The sequence below is a fragment of the Schistocerca piceifrons genome, chromosome 2, assembly GCF_021461385.2.
Source record: "Schistocerca piceifrons isolate TAMUIC-IGC-003096 chromosome 2, iqSchPice1.1, whole genome shotgun sequence".
NCBI classification, from domain to species: Eukaryota; Metazoa; Arthropoda; class Insecta; order Orthoptera; family Acrididae; genus Schistocerca; species Schistocerca piceifrons.
In genome coordinates, this window is record NC_060139.1 from 785,859,441 (window position 1) to 785,880,238 (window position 20,798).

A 20,798-nucleotide genomic window follows, 5' to 3' on the forward strand; every position below is an offset into this window, starting at 1 on the left:
GCGGTTCCAGACTGTAGCGCCTAGAACCGCTCGGCCACCCCGGCCGGCGTAAGCTTAGGGACTGATGACCTTAGGAGTTAAGTCCCATAAGATTTCACACACATTTGAACATTTTTTTAACAGTATCATGGTGCTACTTTTTAACAGGATAATGCTCTTTCGCACATGGCATCTGTCTCTATGAATTGCCTGTTTCAAGTTGAGCCACTCCTATGGCCAGTAAGATTCCCAGGTCTTGCCCCAATAGATGGTACATGGTACCAGCTCGGACATCGGTTCAGTCTCAGCGCCAGTATCCAAGATTTAATGGACCAGTTGCAACAGTTGTGCGCCAGCATGCCTCAGGAGAGGAGACTACGGCTTTGTGACACCTTTCCCAAACGAATCAGAGCATGCACTCTGGCCAGAGGGTGCAATGTCATACTGATTAAGTCGGCTCGCACTACAATGATGTTTGTAAATCTGACACGTTTTTATAATCACAAAAATGAAACCATATGCCGTCTCAACCCATGAAGATACATTTCCGTTGCTCTTCCTCTTCACGGCGGTGAAAATTTTTTATCACGCGGTGTACATTTTGCGATGTACGGCGAAATAGTTACCGATGTGAGCTTATGTTATTAACGTTCAGAAAAGCGAACATGAACATGCACATTGGATACGTACAGCGAATAAATTTTATTATAGAAATAGTAAACAGCCACTCAGTGGTCTTCCTTGTCGATACTGCCACGTGGCTGTCCGATCCCGGTCTTCTTTTCACTGTACATTCACGTGACTATCGCTGCCAGCAGTCATGTACAGTGGCTACATTCCTGCCACGCCTTTGTGCAATATCGCAGAAGGAACACCCTGCTTCTCGTAGCCCTATTACACAATCTCATTCAAACCCGTACAGGTGTTGTCAATGACGTCTTTGTTGCCTTAAAGGTATTACTGACTAATATCAACTCACCACATCGAATCTGAAAGGAGACTAACTCTGACGACCGTTACAGTGTATATTTTAAGAAAATCTGATTTGATGCTAACGCCACTCTTATGCAACTGGTGTGAGGTTTGAATAGATGTAATCTTTCAGATGCAGAACAACGTCTGCCAACATTCTTTTATGTCGCACAATGCCTTGTTGGTTTTGCGTCTTTCTCTTCCGGCAGTGTATTTATGTGATTTGGTGGTGTGTCAGTTCTTGACTAAATGTTACCTGTGTGTGAGTGATCTGCAGAACTCCAACAAGCAGAAACACGTACTTGTCTGTTAGGAAATTTAGAACAAGCTGTACTGGTCACGGGTCAAACAGTAATCTTGTATATTGTTAATTGTGGACCATCTTGTGTATGTGCACTTAATATTATTTACGAATAGTTAGATTCATACTTCAAAAGCACAAGAATGTTTCCTCTGATGGGTTTACTAATAACGTGACTGTAACCATCGAATAAATGAAGGACTTGGTGGAGTACAATGTACTAAATTTACTCCACACAGAACGATTCCTCTGGCAGCACAATGGAAACAAGTAAGTCGCCAGGTCCGGATGGGTCCCGATTAGATTTTACAAACACAACTCTACTGCATTGACCTATTACCTAGCCTGTGTCTGTCACGAATCTCTTGCCCAGCGCCAAGTGCCAAGCGATTAGAAGGAAGCGCAAGTGACTGCTGCATACAAGAAGGCCAAAAAAACGGACCCGCGAAATTATTGACCAATATCCCTAATATCACTTTGCTCTAAAGTCCTTGATACATTCTCAATTCAAAAGTAATAAATTTTCTTGAGACGGAGAAGCTGATGTCCACGAATCAGCATGATTTTAGAAAGCATTGCTCGTGTGGAACTCAGCTTCCATTTTTCTCACAGTATATACAGCGGACTATGTATGGAGGGCAACAGGCACGTCCCATATTTCTAGATTTCCGGAAATCAATTGACACGGTGCCTTATTGCAGGCTCTTAACGGAGGCACGTTCATATGAAAGAAGTTCCAAAAAATGGTTCAAATGATTCTGAGCACTATGGGACTTAACATTTGAGGTCATCAGTCCCCTAGAACTTAGAACTACTTAAACCTAACTAACCTAAGGGCATCACACACATCCGTGCCCGAGGCAGGAATCGAACCTGCGACCGAAGCCGTCGCGCGGATCCAGACTAAAGCGTCTACAACCGCTGTGCCACAGAAGGTCCCAGATATGTGAGTGGCTCGAAGACTTGTTAACTACTAGAACCCATATGTTGTCCTTGATGGCGAGCGTTCGTCAGAGCTAAGAGTACCCCAACGATCCCGACGGAAGTGTGAGACGACCGCCATTATTTTCTGCACACATAAATAACTGACAGGGTGGGCAGCAACCCGCGGTTGTTTGCTTATAGTGCTGTGCTGTATGGTACGGTGTCGAATCTGAGTGACTATAGGAGGACGCAAGATGCCTTAGACAAAACTTCTAGTTAGTGTAGAAAAACGGATGTTAATGGGGATAAGAAGGAAAACAAAGTTATAATATTCGGACACAGTGTCCTGCTTGACCGAGTCACATTGTTTTATTACCTTCGCGTAACGCTGCGAAGCTATATGAAATGGAACGAGCTTGTGCGGATTGTGGTAGGGAAGGAGTATGGTCGACTTCGGTTCATTGGGAGAATTTTGGGAAAGTGTGGCTCAATTGTAAAGGAGACAGCATATGGGTCGCTACTGCGGCGTATTCTTGAGTACGTCTCGAGTGGTTGGAATCTGTACCAGGTTTGATTAAAGGAATACATCAAAGTAATTCAGAGGCGGCCTGCTTGATTTGTTACCAGTTGGTTCGAACAACATGTAAATGTTACGGAGATGTTTCGGGAACGCAAATGGGAATCCCTGGAGGGAAGGCCAACGTATTTTCGAGGAACGCCATTGGGAACATTTAGAGATCCGACATCTGAACGACTGCAGAACGATTCTACTACCGCCCACGTACGTAAGGACCACGAAGATGAAGAGAAATTGGGGCTCATGCGGAGGCATATAGACAGTCGTTTTCCCCTCAATCTATTTGCGAGTGGAACAGGAAAGGAAATTAGGGGTATGGTACATGGTACCCGCTGCCACAAACCTTACGGTGTCTTGCGGAATATGTATGTTAATGTTGATATCAATGTATACTTCTTTTCGTCGAACATCACAGTAGACATTACTGTTGTATGGCCAAGCAGCTTTCTGCAATCTGGTACGCCAAGGAACCGTCTATGGGATATCACTAACGACCAGTGCAGAGCACGACCTCTGTGTGAACACAAACAATCTGGCAGAGCGGCTGGTATCTCTTCCTAGGCCAGAGGATGGTGATTCCTACTTGTTTTAGTAGCCGACGACTGCGTCTTACTGGTTCAGTGATCCAACATAGAGTACAGTGGATAATGGAAGCGGTGCATTGAGAGTACTCCTTAAAGAAGCATACTACGCAGGGAATGTCAGTGGTTATAGTGCAACGCCGTAGCACTATGGGTGTGCGAATATCTTTCCTAAAGGCGAGAGTCATTTTCATTTGTTAATTACATGCTGAGACCGTGACTGATTTGTGTGTTTTATTATAAAAAAGGTCACCTTGTTTTATTATGCAGTGAGCGTAACCGATTTGGTTTATGCCATTTGTACAAAGAAAATACCTTGGTATTTTTCTCTATGAGACTGAATTATTTTCTTGTTGTATACTAGATTGTATTGTGGTAAATATTTAGGGAGACCTGTAGTTACTTGACAGGAGCTTGTGGTAGTGACTAGTCGCTAACGTGAGCAGGAATAGAGCAATGTTTGATAAAATTACATTTATTAAAATTATATTTTATTAAAGAATGACACGGGCAAAGACTCCGAGGACACAGAATAATGTTTAGCTGTGTGCTGCGTAGGTGATCTTACTTAAATCTAAGATCTGTCTCAGTCGCCAATGTTTAATTGCAGACGCTACACTTATTTTCTTTGCCTGTCTCCGGCACAAATTTTATCTATTATTGTCGTTGCCTCATTGCATATATTGTGCCAACCTCGATTTAATTCTGTTTCACTGAACTTTTCTTCAGCGTGCTGAAGACATTTTGATTATTATACTCTAGTTCGTTCCGTTCTTCAAGAATTATTTTGGATTGAAAATTAAGTTCTGTTTTATTTTTATTGTTGTGTTATTAAGAAGATTTTATGAGTAATAATTTAGTTATGAAACTGAGCTCACGCTTGCACAGCCCGCAGTCCAAACCCGACGCCATCCTACTCCTACGCTACACTCTATAAGCACAAGAAGTTAGATTTCGGTTCACAATTTGTTAAATGCCTCCTGTGGGCGGTTCCATGCATTACGATCTCCTAATACGGGTACATGCGTTTACGTTACTTTAGCATGATTTTTGTTGGAAGTCTCAAACTTTCATAACGCCGCTTTCGTGAAAGAAAATTTTTTCGTGAAATGCACTGCACAAACTCTTTCATTAACCTGCCACACACATGTGTTCATACACCTTATCTGGAATTTCGAGAAATGATAATTTTGTTTTGACATATGAACTTGGTTAAATGCGTCAAATCAAAGAGAATCTGTCATACTTACACAAACACGAATTGAAACCTCAAAAGACTACAATATGTAAGAGGTTCCCTTCATTTTAGTGAAATTAGTCAAAATATCTGTTTATTGTAGAGTACTGTAGTTTCTGTGAGGTAGTTTTGGATTACACTTAGATAAAGACATCTATTGTCAAGAAAACAAGAAGACATTTTCCGTTCGATAGCAACACTGTAACCGAACTGACCGAAAATTTCAATTAGTTAAGCGATCATCGTTTAAGATTTACGGGATTTGCAAGAATTCATAAGCAATGTGTTCAAAGAATAATTTCATTTTGATTTCGGAAACATCCTGTAATAATCATTTACAAACAACATTAACGATGTAGGAGGGCCCTCTGCCTCTATGCAGTGGAAAATGGATATTTAAATATTAATATACACACAGCTGAAGTGAATCATATCTTAACTTGATGGAGTGGTAGCATGTAACACCCACCGTAAAAGAGAGGCTCTGGAAACTCAACGGCGCCGGCCGAAGTGGCCGTGCGGTTAAAGGCGCTGCAGTCTGGAACCGCTAGACCGCTACGGTCGCAGATTCGAATCCTGCCTCGGGCATGGATGTTTGTGATGTCCTTCGGTTAGTTAGGTTTAATTAGTTCTAAGTTCTAGGGGACCAATGACCTCAGAAGTTGAGTCCCATAGTGCTCAGAGCCATTTGAACCAAACTCAACGGCAAATAGGTGGAGAAACGACAGTTGTAGTATATGCAGAACCAGTACTCGTGTATGCCGATATTCTAAACCTGGGCCACTTGGAGGACGTTTTCACGACTCGGCGGGGTGGTATAATAGAAGGGGGCAGTATGGGAACACTGAAGCGAAAAAGCGCTCGGTAGGTGGGGGTCTCCGAAAACACTCAACATTACCATTCCAGATGACGCCTGGGTCTTCGCCTTTTTTCAGCATTGACGAATCCTAATGGTTCCACAGTACTGCAACAGTTCGTACTGATCTGGTATAAATGTCATGTCCGTCAACAGTGCACCATAATATGACGCAGTGGTTAGGTGGTGCAGGAGCTTCCAACATAGGTAAACAACTGTGGCTGACGACTTTCTGTGTCATAATGGTTAACCCAGAACTCTTCTGTGGTGATTGGTTCTGAAACAGAGGTAACATTTCCGCTGCACCTCGGTTCTTTCTGCATCCTAAATGGATGAGAGCAGTCGCGGAACCTATCGACCGGGGTAACTTTGTCATGTTCCAACTAACGTGAAAGTGTGACAACTGATTCATGAGTTATTTCCATTTTCTCTTCCTTCACAACGATTGTAGTGGGTCGGTCTCCGAAGACCAGACTCTCCATTTCTTTTTACGATTCTCACGTCTTCAGAGATAGTCGGCTACCTCGGACTTCTTCAGCCACAGTTGTTTATCCATGTTGGAAGCTCCTGCACCATCTAACCACTGCGTCAAATGATGGTGCACTGTTGACGGACATGACATTTATACCAGATCAGTACGAACTGTTGCAGTGCTGTTCGCCTTGAAATTCAGAAAATGGATTATTGCAGGATATTCCACTTTCTAGAAAGGGCTACCCTAATGGTGTTGCCTCATCTATTACGGCACTATACTCGCGGTAGTTCAGGGTTGGAGACATATACACAATAACAAGCAAAAAGTAATTACTAGCGTGCAGCCACGTTAACCTAATACCGTGTACCTTTCACTCATCTTCAGAGCAAGCCTACAGGCTGAAGCTGCAGCACTCGCTCCGTCCTTTTCAACCCTCGGAAGTTGGTAGCTTCAGCCTCAAGGCTCACTCTGAAGATGGCCGAGAGGTACATGGTCGAAATATTAGGAGGACAGTTTTATGTGGCTCCAAGCACGAAACTTAATGGGATAGTCATTCCGCCACAAAAACATGAGGAAGCACAAAATAAAAATGTTATTACGCAGCTTTATCTTTTGCAAGGTGATACTTAAAATTTTTTCAACCCTTTGTATACATTTTTAAGACTAAAATGTGACACAATTTGTCGTGTTGAACTATTCAGACAGACGTATCTCCTAGGCTCTACATCTGGAAGGACTCTGACAGGCAGTGACTGACATTACTGAAAACTGTACTCTCCCAGTCTCTGTGACAATGGCTCGCGGATATTATGCTAGTGTGAAAATTATGGGACGGAGAAACTTTCGCATGGTGCGTCACTGCCAAGTAACATAGCTCGATGAAACTTGGACCATACGTAGAAAGAACTTCTACAGTACAATACAGAAAGTAACTGAAAGAAATACGTAGTCAGACGAACAGAAATAATTTATTCAAAGATAATAATTACACTGCAGTCACTGTGATTTATGGCTCTCCCCTAGATATTACACAATGTGGGACATGTTTCCTAACAGGAGTGTAATTATCACGGACAACATTGCATTTTGTGGAACGGGCTCCTATGTTGGTCATAACATTAATCCACTACTGTGGTTGACAATTACTGGATCGTTGTGGATGCATAATGTTGGACGTACCCTCGTATGGCGAGCGGTGAGAGCACCTAATGCACCGAGGAATTTTGTAGAACATAATCGTTTTGGTGTTCCACGTGATAAGGTGTACGAAGGCATAATGTTGCGTGGGCATACTGACGTTCAAATCTTTGAACAAGGTACAGAACCGTCATGGTTATAATGACACAGGACTTTTTATCCATGTGCATCTTTTCCATTCGGCCATGCATGACAATGCGCGACCCCATCGAACACCGTAGGCGAACGAGCTATTCCAACAAGAGGGTATATGGTGAATCGACTGGCCTGCTCGTTCCCCGGACTTATAACCTGTCGAGTATGTGTGAGATGCATTAGGCAGACATACTGTAGCACGTTTACATGGACCAATGATCATGTAGCAGTTGTCAACAGCTCCTTACTAACTTTGTAAGGCAATGGGCAAGTTGTGGCGCCCTGAAAATATTCTGAGTTTGGAGTGGGCGTGGCCGCATGGACCGCTTGGCAAGCCGGGTCTCATCAGCAACCGTGTGGTGCCAAACATTAGTCGGAGCAAGAGGGGTAGCCCCAGCGCGTCGTCCAGGCTGACCACATGGCTGGGAATTCCATGTTGACTCTGTGTTGAGGACTGTGCATTGTGTCGATGAAGGAGATTTGTATGCTTGGAGTGACAAAGATGGCAGACTTTGTGAAACCACAAAGGCAGACATTTCACAGTTCATGTAGAAATAAATTGTAGCCAGAGGAATCATGATACCTTAAAAAGAAACATGTACATAACCATTATTTGCACGATGATTCTCATGGTGTAATCAGATTTTCAATATCTTTCTTAGTTTAAAGTTTAGTATCTGACTGTAAATTATACAAGTAACACCCAACAACGAATTTCCAAAATATGAACGGTTCATCTGATTTTGTCGATCGACATGTATTTAGAAAGCTGTTAGAGTAAACCTAAATTGATATGAATTACAGGCATGTACCTTGAATAGTACACAAGTTATTGGAGGTCAAAGTTGCTGATTACTATTGATCGCATCAGCCCATAAGTACTCCAAAGTTACTTGAGAAACGGTAGCAGCATGCTTATAAATGTGTTTATACGTCTTTGTCTTTTTTTATACCAGATACATACTATTCATGAAAAAATTGGTCAAATATTTACTGTCTTTTGAAAGCACAGAGACATTAGGCTACCGGCCTGCTTTTGTTTCTGTTCCTTTGATATATGTTTATTTGATTTGTTTATGTATTTAATAATATGTGTTAGAGCGTGTTTATGGTGTAGCGAGAGGAATATTTATGCGACTTCAAATTATTTAAATGTAAATCCAATATTTAGTATGTGTTTCAATATATTTGTGAGTGTGTGTTGGCTTGGAGACATGGTGGGAGCGCTCTAGCCAATCACAGCGTTCGTTACTATGGTAAGCTACTACCGAAGTCAATGGAGAGACTGTAGGGAAGTGGGGGAAGAGCATCGGGTCACACAGGACACGGGGGGGGGGGGGGGTCAGCTTGTTGGACGGGAAGGTGTGACGGACGGTCGCAGGAAATATTTGGAGGGTGTTGAGCAGTTTGCGCGTCGTCGCGGTAGATAGAAATATTTCGTAGTGCCGACTTGTGCACTTGTGAGAATTCTGTGGCTTCTGCAGTGAAGAGGTAATATTCGTTCAGAAGCGAATATTTCGCGAGCTATGTTGTTGCTCATAACTAATTACGTGCAGTAGGAATCTATTGTTTCCCTGTCATTCAACTTATATCTTATTTAATTGCTGGACCCTCGACACCAATAAGTGTTTTACAGATATAAATGGCATTCTTATAGGTTCGTCTGTTATCGTACTCATCATTTAAATTAGTTAAAATAGTACCTGCAGATTTTATTTAATTGCAATCTTTCATTTATAAATTTCTATATTACAATCAAAATTCGCAAGTGCTGAGTGATAGGAACCTTCGACCATTCTGTTCATGTCTATATTCATATTGTATACTGTAGTCTCAGTAGTATTTGGCTCGTAATGCGGCAACTACGTATCCCAGCCCCTAGACAACGAAACCAGCCAAAACTTTTAATATTTAAACTCTGAGTCTGAGGGTACGTAGTTGAGGCCACCGCATTTTTTTTTTTTTTTATTTGAAAGCCCGCAACCTTTTAGTTAGCAAGGCAGCATGTTGCAGCGGAATGTATCCTAGTCCGTCCTTGGGGATCACACACACTTCTATGGAACCATTACGAATCTCAGTGACTTCAGTGTAATCATTGTCTTTGAATAAAAGAGTCATTCCGTTCGTCTCATTGCGTCTTTATTTCAGTACCTTCTGTACTACACTTTAGTACTTCTACACATGTGTGGCTCACGTTTCATCCAGCTATCTTACTTACCAGTGACACATCTTGCGTAAGTTACTTACTCCCTCAATTTTCACATAAGCGTATATGTTACCTTTAGTTTCACGTTAATGTTCGGTTGGAGTCAGGGGGTCCAGCTTTCTCTGTTCACTTGTGAATTCCCGGGGCGGTGTGACGAAGTGAGCTGAGGTATGGACTGACCTGTGGCGTGGTTGGTGTCCCCCGGCCCCTGGAACTGGAAGGAGGCACGGAAGCCCTGTCCGGGCCAGCGCGAGCGTGCCGTCAGCTCCACGTAGAGGCTGGAGCCCGTGGACAGCACCTCAAGGTGCGACGCCTCGTCGCACAGCACCGCGACGGCCGCCGCCGACGGACTGGGGCCGTCGAAAACCGACACCATATCCGGGCTCTCCAGGCAGCTGCAACAGGTGCGCTGGTTCTCAGGTCCCCAACGATACACCCACGATTTTTTTTTTTTCACTGCCTTCAGAAAGTTTATCAGAAGTTTATGAGCGTATTATACTTACGGACGAACAAGTGAAGAACTATACAAACAGTATGAAAACTTCGAAATATGCTAATCTCTATGTGATGTTCTATTCCTTTATTTAGCCACCTAAGGAGTCACGTTCAGCCGCCTCCTTCTTCCTCCACCCGTATCTCTAACTGAAATTTATTGGATCGTCGAATTATTAAATACGAATCTTATGCTTTTCTGGAGGTCTCAAAGACCCAGCATCTGTTCGTAGGGTCACTAACCTGTAAGCATGTCAACACCGTAAGATTGGCAACAATAAATAAAACCTGACAAACATCTCTTCGCGCGGGATTAGCCGAGCGGTCTAGGGGCTGCAGTCATGGGCGGAGCGGCTGGTCCAGGAGGAAGTTCGAGTCCTCCCTTGGGCATGGGTGTGTGTGTTTGTCCTTAGGATAATTTAGGTTAAGTAGTGTGGAAGCGTAGGGACCGATAACCTTAGCAGTTAAGTCCCATAGGACATCACACACATTTGAACATTTGAAACATCTCTTTTGTGTAGTAATATCTATTACACAGAAAGGTTATCGTGCATATTCAGAAAGAAACAACAACACAAAGTGCTTGGAAAACTTAGAAAGGATAAGACGAACTATTAAAAAGGACACACCGATACACATTGTAAGTCAAAGTGTTTAACAATCTGCAAACTCTGAAATGTAACGTTCGATGTGGTAGCGCCCTCACACAAAGTCCCGCCTGAAAGCTAGTATTCAACGTTCTTCTGTAGCACCAAATCTCAAATACTTCAATTCTATTGTTTTCCGGTTTTTCCATGATCCAGGTCTCACCACCATACAATGCTGAACTCCAAATGTACATTCTCAGTAATTTCTTCCTCAAATTAAGATCTCTGTTCGATACCAGCAGACTTCTCTTGTCCTGGAATATAGTTCTTGCCAGTGCTAATAAGCTTCCTACGTCCTCCATGCTGTGTCCGTCTTGTTTTTTTTTCTTGTCCAAGTAGCAAAATTCTCTAACATAGTCTACTTCGTGATCCCCAGTTGTGATGTTAACTTTCTCGCTGTTCTCATTTCTGTTACTTCTCATTACTTTCGTCTTTCTCCGATTGACTTTCCATCAATAAACTGTACTCATTAGACTGTTTATTCTTTTCAACACATCGTGTATTCTTCTTCAATTTCACTGAGGATAACAATGTCATCAGCGAATCTTGTCATTAATATCCTTTCATTCTGAATCTAGCTGTTGAATCTTTGTTTTACTTCCATTGTTACTTCTTTGACTAACGGATTTAACAGTAGGGGCGAAAGACTACAACAGTGGGTTACACCACTTCTATTGCTCCACTGTTGTTGTTGGTTCTTGTACATATTGTATATTACCCGTCTTTCCATATAGCATAACCCTTTTATTCTTATAACTTCGACCACCTTACACCGATTGACATAACGGAATCCTTTGTTCCAGGTCGATAAATTCTGTGAACGTTTCTCGATTTTCCCTTAGCCTTGCTTCCATTATCAACCGCAACGACACAACTGCCTCTCTGGTGCCTTTACCTTGTCTAAAGTCAAACTGATCACCACCTAACACATTCTTAATTTTCATTTCCATGCTTGTGTATGTTATTCTTGTCAACGACGTGGATGCATGAGCTGTTACGCACCAACGTAAATAACCGTTTTGTTTGAACTTTCCCCAATAATTGTAGAAAATCCGATGGAATTTTATCTATCCTTGTCCTTACTGATTTTAGGACTGCGAAAGAAATTCTGATTGTAATACTGGATCCCCTGTCTCTTCACTGTCGATTCCTGCTTGTTCTCCTGTCACGTCATCAGATAAGCTCTCCCCATCATAGAGGCCTTGGAAGAACTCTCTCCGCCTATCCACTCTCTCCTCTGTATTTAACAGTTGAATTCCCATTCCACTCCAAATGTTACCACCCTTGTTTGTAATTTCGCCGAAGATTGTTTCGACTTTTCTACATGCTGAGTCCGTCTTTCCGAAGATAATTTCGTTTTCGATTTCTTCACAACTGTCAAGGAGCCATTTTGCCTTAGCTTCTCTGCACGCTCGAGTTATTCCTTGCCTTTCTGTATTCCTGAATTTCCCAGAACATTTCTGTGCTTGCTCCTTTAGTCGACCATTTCAAATACTTCACCTGTTATCCATGATTTCTTCGCGTTTGCTTTCCTTGAACAGTAGCTATGTTTTTCTTTTCAGTTTCTGTGATTCCCCTTTTTAGAGGGGAACTGCCTACTGAGCTACTCATTATCTTAGTATCCATAGCTCAGAGAACTTCAAGCCTGTCTCTTCATTTCTTAGTACTTCCGCATGCCGCTTCTTAGCTCACTAATTCTCCGTGACTGGACTCTTAAACTTCCACCTACTCTTCACCATTACAAAATTGTGATCTGAGTCTACATCTGGTCCTGGGGTCCCATTACTGAAAACCCTTAATAAACTACATCGAGTTCCCTTCGTCTCTATGCCTCCCACTGCGACCACTATGTATTCCTACTTTCCGCTAGTAAAAGTAGAACTGATAACATCTTCCTTCGTAACGATTACACTCTATCCCTCTCCACGTACTCTGCACTTGCCATTCAGGTTAGTGGCCAACAGTCCCAAAGTAACTGCGACTGCCTGTACTTCCCCCAATGCTTCCACCCCCAGACACACGTTTCGCCTTCTTACTCTTTTAATTTGTTGTCTCGGCAAAATCTGTTGCACGGAGCTCATGTTAGTCACTCGTCCCCGTGCCGCCTCCCATTACCGTCGTAGGGTAATATACGACAAAACGTTGTCCGCAAACCACAGGTATCCCTTTAAAAAAGAAAAACATCGCTCTGGAGCTGTAAGCCCGATATCGTCTTCCGAGTTTCTGAGCCACTGCGTTCTATAACTACTCCAGGTATTGCAGAGGATTTTTACCAAACATTACCATGGACGGGTTTACATTGTTGCGTCCGGCGATCCCAAGGTCTTTGTACAGTACTTGATCTCATAGTTAAGTCTACCTTCCGGCCTCATAATGTCGCTGCACAATGCACACTTCTTTCACCAGGGAACATTAATCAGTGTGATGTTCCACTCGCTGTGACGCAAATGCGGCCGCAGTTTACAGCAGTCATAGCGGTTTTCATACCGTTAAATGTGCCAACACGACTATTTCACAGGGGCAGAGTCAAACCACCGCTGTGGTGAGGTAGCCTTACGGCGAAGGCAGGGCGCAGAAGTGTTGCAAAATCGAAAAAAAACCTGAGAAACAGAGAAATACGGTTTAAGAACTAACCAGAATGCGCATACGAGAAGAAGTCTTCCCCTCAGCCAGCAACTGTAAACGCAGGTATTTGTGTCAGTGTAATTTCTGCAGAGCTATTTTTTCCGGGTGGCATCCTACACCAACGACTACTACCGAACCGATGTCCATCCGTAAAATTGTTTACGTAGGATCAGAGCTTTTGGTTCATATATTTGTCATTTACACAGCTGGCTCATATTGTTTCGTACGCACATACATATCTAAAGCATATTGTACGAGTCTCTCCAACTTCGTTCAGTCATGCTAGATGTCAACTCTTCAAGTAAAATAAAATAATTTCCACCTCATATTTAGTACGTAGCCCTACGTTAACGAAGTCAAAAGGCTCCATCATGTTGTAATCAGTCGTTGTAACTAGTCGGTTCCGTGATCAATTACTCATTACATTTGGAACTATTTTGCTGCATGCAAATAGCTTGATTACTTCAGTGTCCCAGTCTACAAGTGGTAATCTCTCCGTTTATTAACATAATCCTGATCAGGCAATTGATGGAGGTGTTCTGATGAGGAATGATGTGGGGCTGTTTTACGTCTGTCATAATCTCTCACCAGAGAGTGATTCAGGAATTTGCTTTCTAATATGAATATGTCTCTTTGTTTTCAGACCCCCATAGGATAATTTCAGACACTGTCTTATGAGTACACTATTGTTAGAATGCACTGAGCACCTCTTCACAGACAGACGCGTACTTCTACCGCTTAAGAAACCGTGAGCTACAAATAATCTTTGTAGCCGTTGTCGGTCTTGGATCAGGACGACTGCCGAATGGTTTTGGCGACGTGTGGGTCTATGTCATCAGGGCCAAAGGAGGTGATATACGTCACTATGTAATTCAGCTCGATTCAGTTCAATCCAAATGTTGATGGTACATTCATCCTTTCTTATGTAATACCTTCATACTTCTCTATTAGTTCATTACTTTGTCCTAAAGGCTAAAGGACACAAACACGCGTGATTCGTTAACTTTCTGATACTCGCTGTCTTTATTCGGTTTGTATGTCTAGACTACATCTGTGGCGTCTTCACAAATTTATGCAGGACGGGCAAATGCAAGTTTCTGCAATTTTTATCGCTTACATAATTGACTAAATGAAAGGTTCATGCCGGCCGCTGTGCCCGAGCGGTTCTAAGCGCTTCAGTCTGGAGCCGCGCTGCTGCTACGGTCGCAGGTTCGAATCCTGCCTCCTTAGTTTAGTTAGGTTTAAATAGTTCTAAGTCTAGGGAACTGATGACCTCAGATGTTAAGTCCAATAGTGTTTAGAGCCATTTGAAACATTTTTTGGAAAGGTTCATGCATTAAAATTTACATCACGTGAAACACAAAAAACTTATTATATTCCCAATGTTTTCCAGTTCCCCATTCAATATTTCCTGTTGTCAAAATACTGCTATATCTAACTTTTATACATACAATTAGCACACAAATACAAGAAGTGAATTGTTAGATGCCCTTAACAAAACTATTGACTCACATTTTTGTAGTTTAGTGTCTCACAACATTCACGTAGGAAGTGTTTGGCAAAATGATCAAAAAGTTATGAAATGAAAAGAAAATATCCACGTGGATCTTTTTATTCACATATCAATACGGTTACGTTGACGTTGGAAATTAAATACATGAAATAGAAGAAGAATTGAACAACTAAGATAATCTAATAGGATTAAGTAAAGATAACAACTCATTGTCTAGGAAAGAGATGCACAAGAGCCAACAGATGTCTAAATTCTGAAACTGAGGAAGAACTGAATATATTTCATATTCTCAATAAAATATAAGAAACTGGAATGAACATCTAGAACAATGGGGAGCAAACTCATTACCCGAAAGAGCCAAATATCAACAGTACAACAACTGAAATTTCTTTTGAAAGCCAAATCTCAACTTCAACTGCACAGGTAGACATATTGCTGTTGACTTAATTGGGATACCCCTAAGATGGCCTGTGCTGAAAACGTTCTCGATCTGACTGAGGTACGTTCGCTGAATTTTGTCCCTTCAGACTCTTCCATCCACGACGTTTCTTTCTTAATACAAGCACCAGGAATAAAAAAATAATGCATACACTTTGTTATCCACAGAAATGTGAGTTTCTTTACCTCTGTTAGATTCCCAGATAATGTTACGTAATTGTGAAGAACAATTACGTAGGTGATACTAATATTTATTTGTTTTATCTCCTTTCTTTGATCATTTCTGTAAGTCCAAACTTTCTCGACATATCTTTTTCAGTTGTCTACACTAAAACGACATCTTCTCCACAGCGCTCCCTAAAATTAATAAACTTTAAGTACGTTGACTAAATCTTTGTATCATATTAAATAACGATATAATTTACTTTTGTTTTCGGTATTTAATTTTAGCCACCATGCCAAGTTCTCATGAAAAGGACGACTTCTACACTTATTCTTGATAAGGTTCATGCTTGACAATGATTGTTCGAATAAAATTGTGGACGTGTATAAGAAAAGAACAGAACACATTGGTTTCTTCAGCTGAGTGTACGACTCAGGAGTATTATTCCAGGCGTTAAAAATCAACATATTCTACTTCTCCAGGTCTTTCAAAGCAGACCAATTGTGCCGTGAACTAAGTTCACATTTGTTTTTATCCGTTACTTCTTTACCAACACAAAGATTTCCAAATTTCGGGGACTACAGTTCTTCGCTTCTTAAATCCAGCAATCCATTTCAAAGTTGCCCTTGTCTTTATTAAAAGGCGGAATACTTAATTATGTTAAAGTAGCAATTACAGATTTATTTTGACATAGGCTGACGTCGCTTTGCTTTTTTTAATTTCATGAAATCTGTTGAGAAAAGCAGTCTGTCTTTCAAAATTTTCATCAAAAAGACAGAATTTGTTTTCGAGTAATATAACTTCTCATAACATGGGAAAAAAATTACTTCGTGTCCCCTGCGGTTTACGATTGAGATGGTTTGGATGAGACGTAACTTCAATCATGAAATAAAATTTTCGATCCACTGATTATTAGTTCTGAATAGTAAACACCCTTCTAAAGAAAATGGTTCAGTTCCTGTTTGTAAGAAAGCTAAACATTTCAGAATGTTTCCTTTCCATAGTAAATGTATCTTGGTATGGAGCAGAAGATATGAGTAGTCACTCTCACTATAAAAAGGGCGATGATTAAAAGCTTTAGCTCCAATGGAGATCGAAAATCTTAATCACGATTTCCATAAATTTACAAATTTCATCTGCAAGTATCCGCGCACAAAGCGCTTCTTGATTAGTAATGCAATAGTAATTAAATTATTTTTTTCAAAATGGCAAAAGACTCTTTCTTTACGCCGGTCACACTTTGCGACTCGCCTGTTGAAACTGAGACAAATTTGTCTTGTGGAATATGATTTCATTGCTCTCAATTACAGCAATTAATACTTCCTCTCCGCCTTTGAGTGGCAATAATCCTAAGGTTCCTTCTTTATGGCATGCAGATGAAATAACTCGTACAAAAAGAGAAACGCTTGTTTCGTTTGTGTCAGAAGACTCGTCAGCTGCTATCGATAAAGCTGGAAACAATTCAACATCTTCGAGTTGCTGGTTGGTTATTGTCGTAGATGACTTGTCTATTCCTTCTTCCACTGTCCTACGAAAAAAATTGTAACTCATAAATAATTTTTAGCATGTAGTTGTTCTTAAAATCCCGAGACAGCTATTCGTACGCTTTTATTAACTATCTTTTTAAGAGAGGTCTTCAAAAAGTAGGTTTCAAATTAATATGGGCTATGCGAAGCCGAAAAACTTTTACTGAACGGTGCACTACACTCCAAAGTCACACAGACACGTGACGCCATTTCTCAACATCGTCACCAAGTCTCTGTAAAGAACACCCGGAAGGTTCTGCCGATCATTCAGTTTCTCGGCGATAGAAATTTGCTCCTCAGTCACGGAGTCTTTTGTAAACTCTTGTGAGAACGTCCCATCGTCGGAAAATCTGCGATCGCTGTGAATCATTTCTTTGATTTCCTGGATATTGTCGTCTGTGATCGATCAGTATCAGCCACATCTATCTGGTTTTGGCCGTCTTGTAGGCACGTTTTGCCCGCAGGAATCATACTCACCCGCGTACTTAAACTATGGAATACGTTCACAGTTACCGCATAATTTCACTCCCGCAGTGAGACGCCTGTTACCCGTACTGCAGCAGAACTGTGCCTACAGGAAATTCAGAACATGTATTCTCTCCCGAAAATGCCCCATTCTTGTTGCGTAATGGTTTTAAGGTGCGAGGACGTGTGCAATTTTACGGTATTCCAAGATATGTAGTGATAATAATAACAATGCAGTGTTCCTACGGACATGCATGTGTGTATGCATCTCCGAAGGAATAGGCACTGCTACGATTACAGCCGTTATGAAATACATGATATGTATTCGCAGTTGCGAATATCGACAAGGGTGAGCTGCAGGTCCGAAGGAACATTACATCGTTCTTTTTAACAACACAAGAACTGTTAATACGTTTTCATCGAAAAAAAAATGGTTCAAATGGATCTGAGCACTATGGGACTTAACATCTGAGGTCATCAGTCCACTAGAACTTAAAACTATTTAAATCTAACTAACCTAAGGACATCACACACAACCATGCCCGAGGCAGAATTGGAACCTGCGACCGTAGCGGCCGCGCTGTTCCAGACTGTAGCGCCTAGAACCGCTCGGCCACTCCAGCCAGCATACGTTTATATCCGCCGATACGGGGATTACATAATATGTGTACAAGTACAGGTTTTGACGTAGGAACGACCATATGTGGAAGTTTGGCCCTTAGCTGTGAGTAGTGTACGGATAGCCAAAGCGGTTGAGGTGACTGCTCGCGTAGAGAGGGAAATCCGGGTTCGAATCCAGTTCAGGTACAAATTATCATTTTCGTCATTGGCTTGTACAGCTGATGGTTGTTCGTATTCGCAACTGCGAACACATCATGGATATGAAGAATGCTTTAGTCGCTGCAGAGCTTTTTCCTTTCGACATACACCACTAGCCATTAAAATTGCTACACCACGAAGATGACGTGCTACAGACGCGCAATTTAACCGACAGGAAGAAGATGCTGTGATAATCAAATGATTAGCCTTTGGGAGCATTCACAGTAGGTTGGCGTCGGTGGCGCCACCTACAACGTGCTGAAATGAGGAAAGTTTCCAACAGATTTCTCATACACAAACAATAGTTCACCCTCGTTGCCTGGTGAACCGTTGTTGTTATGCCTCGTGTAAGGAGGAGAAATACGTACCATCACGTTTCCGACTTTGATAAAGGTCGGATTGTAGCCTATCGCGATTGCAGTTTATCGTATCGTGACACTGCTGCTCGCGTTGGTCGAGATCCAATATCTGTTAGCAGAATATGGAATTGGTGGGTTCAGGAGCGTAATACGGAACGCCGCGCTGTATCCCAACTGCCTCATATCACTAGTAGTCGAGATGAGAGGCATCTTATCCGCATGGCTGTAACAGATCGTGCAGCCACGTCTCGATCCCTGAGTCAACAGATGGGGACGTTTGCAAGACAACAACCATCTGCACGAACTATTCGACGACGTTTGCAGCAGCATGGACTATCATCCCGGAGACCATGGCTGCGAATACCCTTGACTCTGCATCACAGACAGGAGCGCGTGCGATGGTGTACTCACCGACGAACCTGGGTGCACGAATGGCAATACGTCGTTTTTTGGATGAATCCAGGTTCTGTTTACAGCATCATGATGGTCGCATCCGTGATTGGCGACATCGCGTTGAACGCTCATTGGAAACGTGTATTCGTCATCGCCATACTGGCGTATCACCCGGCGTGATGAAAGGGGGTGCCATTGGTTACTCGTCTCGGTCACCTCGTGTTCGCATTGACGGCACTTTGAACAGTGGACGTTACATTTCAGATGTGTTACGACCCTTGGCTCTACCCTTCATTCGATCCCTGCGAAACTCTACATTTCAGCAGGATGATGCAAGACAGCATGTTGCAAGTCCTGTACGGGCCTTTCTGGATACAGAAAATGTTCGACTGCTGCCCTGGCCAGCACACTCTCCAGATCTCTCACCAATTGAAAACGTCTGGTCAATGGTGGCCGAGCAACTAGCTCGTACAATACGCCAGTTACTACTCTTGATGAACTGTGGTATGGTGTTGAAGCTGCATGGGCAGCTGTACCTGTACATGCCATCCAAGCTCTGTGTGACTCAAAGCCCATCCGTATCAAGGCCAGAGGTGGTTGTTCTGGATACTGATTTCTCAGGATCTATGCACCCGAACTCCGTGAAAATGCAATCAAAATGGTTCAAAATGGCTCTGAGCACTATGGGACTTAACATCTATGGTCATCAGTCCCCTAGAACTTAGAACTACGTAAACCTAAGTAACCTAAGGACATCACACAACACCCAGTCATCACGAGGCAGAGAAAATCCCTGACCCAAAATGTAATCACATGTCAGTTCTTGTATAATATGTTTGTCCAATGAATACCCGTTTATCATCTGTATTTCATCTGTGTGTATCAATTTTAATGGCCAGTAGTGTACATGCATGTCCGAAGTAAAACTGCATCGTTATTTTCAGCAACACAAACGCTTTTGTAAGGCATTAATCCTCTAATACCGGGCAGTGACTTAGAATTTCGCCTCTGTGCGGGAGTTACATAGTTCGTGTACCAGTACAGGTTTGGAAGTTTGGTTAGCCAAAGCGGTTAAGGTGAACGCTTGCGTAAGGCGGGAAATCCGGGTTCGAGACCTGAAACGGCACTAATTTTCAGTGTCGTCATTCGCTTATATGCTGAGAGTTGTACGTATTCCCAACTGCGAATACATTTTCTGTATGTGTAATTTTCTTTGTAAAGTGTCCTCGTACATTTTCACTGTCTGTATATGATTTTCCTCTCTTAGCAGTCTCTTGGCTAACCACAAAACTTGCAATGTTAATATTGTTGAAAATTGACCCAAGTAAGTAAATACAGAACTTGACTTTTATTGACTCTTCTGAAGTTTCTCAACTTCTTTTTTCCTTGCATCACAGACAGGACATTGAGTGCTAAGTGACTGTGTATCTCCAAATCTGCTTTCTTGTTACGAAACAATTTATCCAGACAAATAATGCATTTCGGAAGGCCTTTTGAGTTCTGAATAAATGTGAAACTTTCGGTCCATTCATTCCTATGTCAACAGATATCGTCTTACATTTTTCTTCACTTCGTCTTTGTGACCATGTCAAACAGGGACCTAAAAATGTTTTATCTTATAATAATGAGGCCATCAACACAGAATCATTACAGTTATTACACTGATGACGAAAACTTGCAGCGGAACGGAAAAATTCCGCTACCTTCACTTTTTATCTCTCTGGAAATACATGTAATCGCTCACACGAAATATTTTGTAGGACAGCCAGACGCAAAAGTGCTGCATGTAGCTCGCAAACCGCGGATTTCAGGCCTGTGATCTAGAAAGGATAAGTGTTCTCAAATAACCTTTACATATAAGAATGTTTAAGCCAGCTGGGAAGAGAAGTCAAGGAAAACGGAGGAAGCGATGGTTACC

The 20,798-nt window shown here is 42.0% G+C and overlaps 1 protein-coding gene across 2 annotated transcripts in view; it reads right to left on the reverse strand.

Annotated features, from left to right (window-relative positions):
- The window catches only part of LOC124777382 (suppressor of lurcher protein 1-like), a 726,507-nt gene that overhangs the window by 101,495 nt on the left and 604,214 nt on the right, over nucleotides 1-20,798 (reverse strand). For both annotated transcript variants that reach the window (XM_047252770.1, XM_047252771.1), the window contains exon 8: nucleotides 9,621-9,835. In XM_047252770.1, the coding sequence (XP_047108726.1) occupies nucleotides 9,621-9,835 (215 nt within the window). The remainder of the gene's footprint in view (nucleotides 1-9,620; nucleotides 9,836-20,798) is intronic.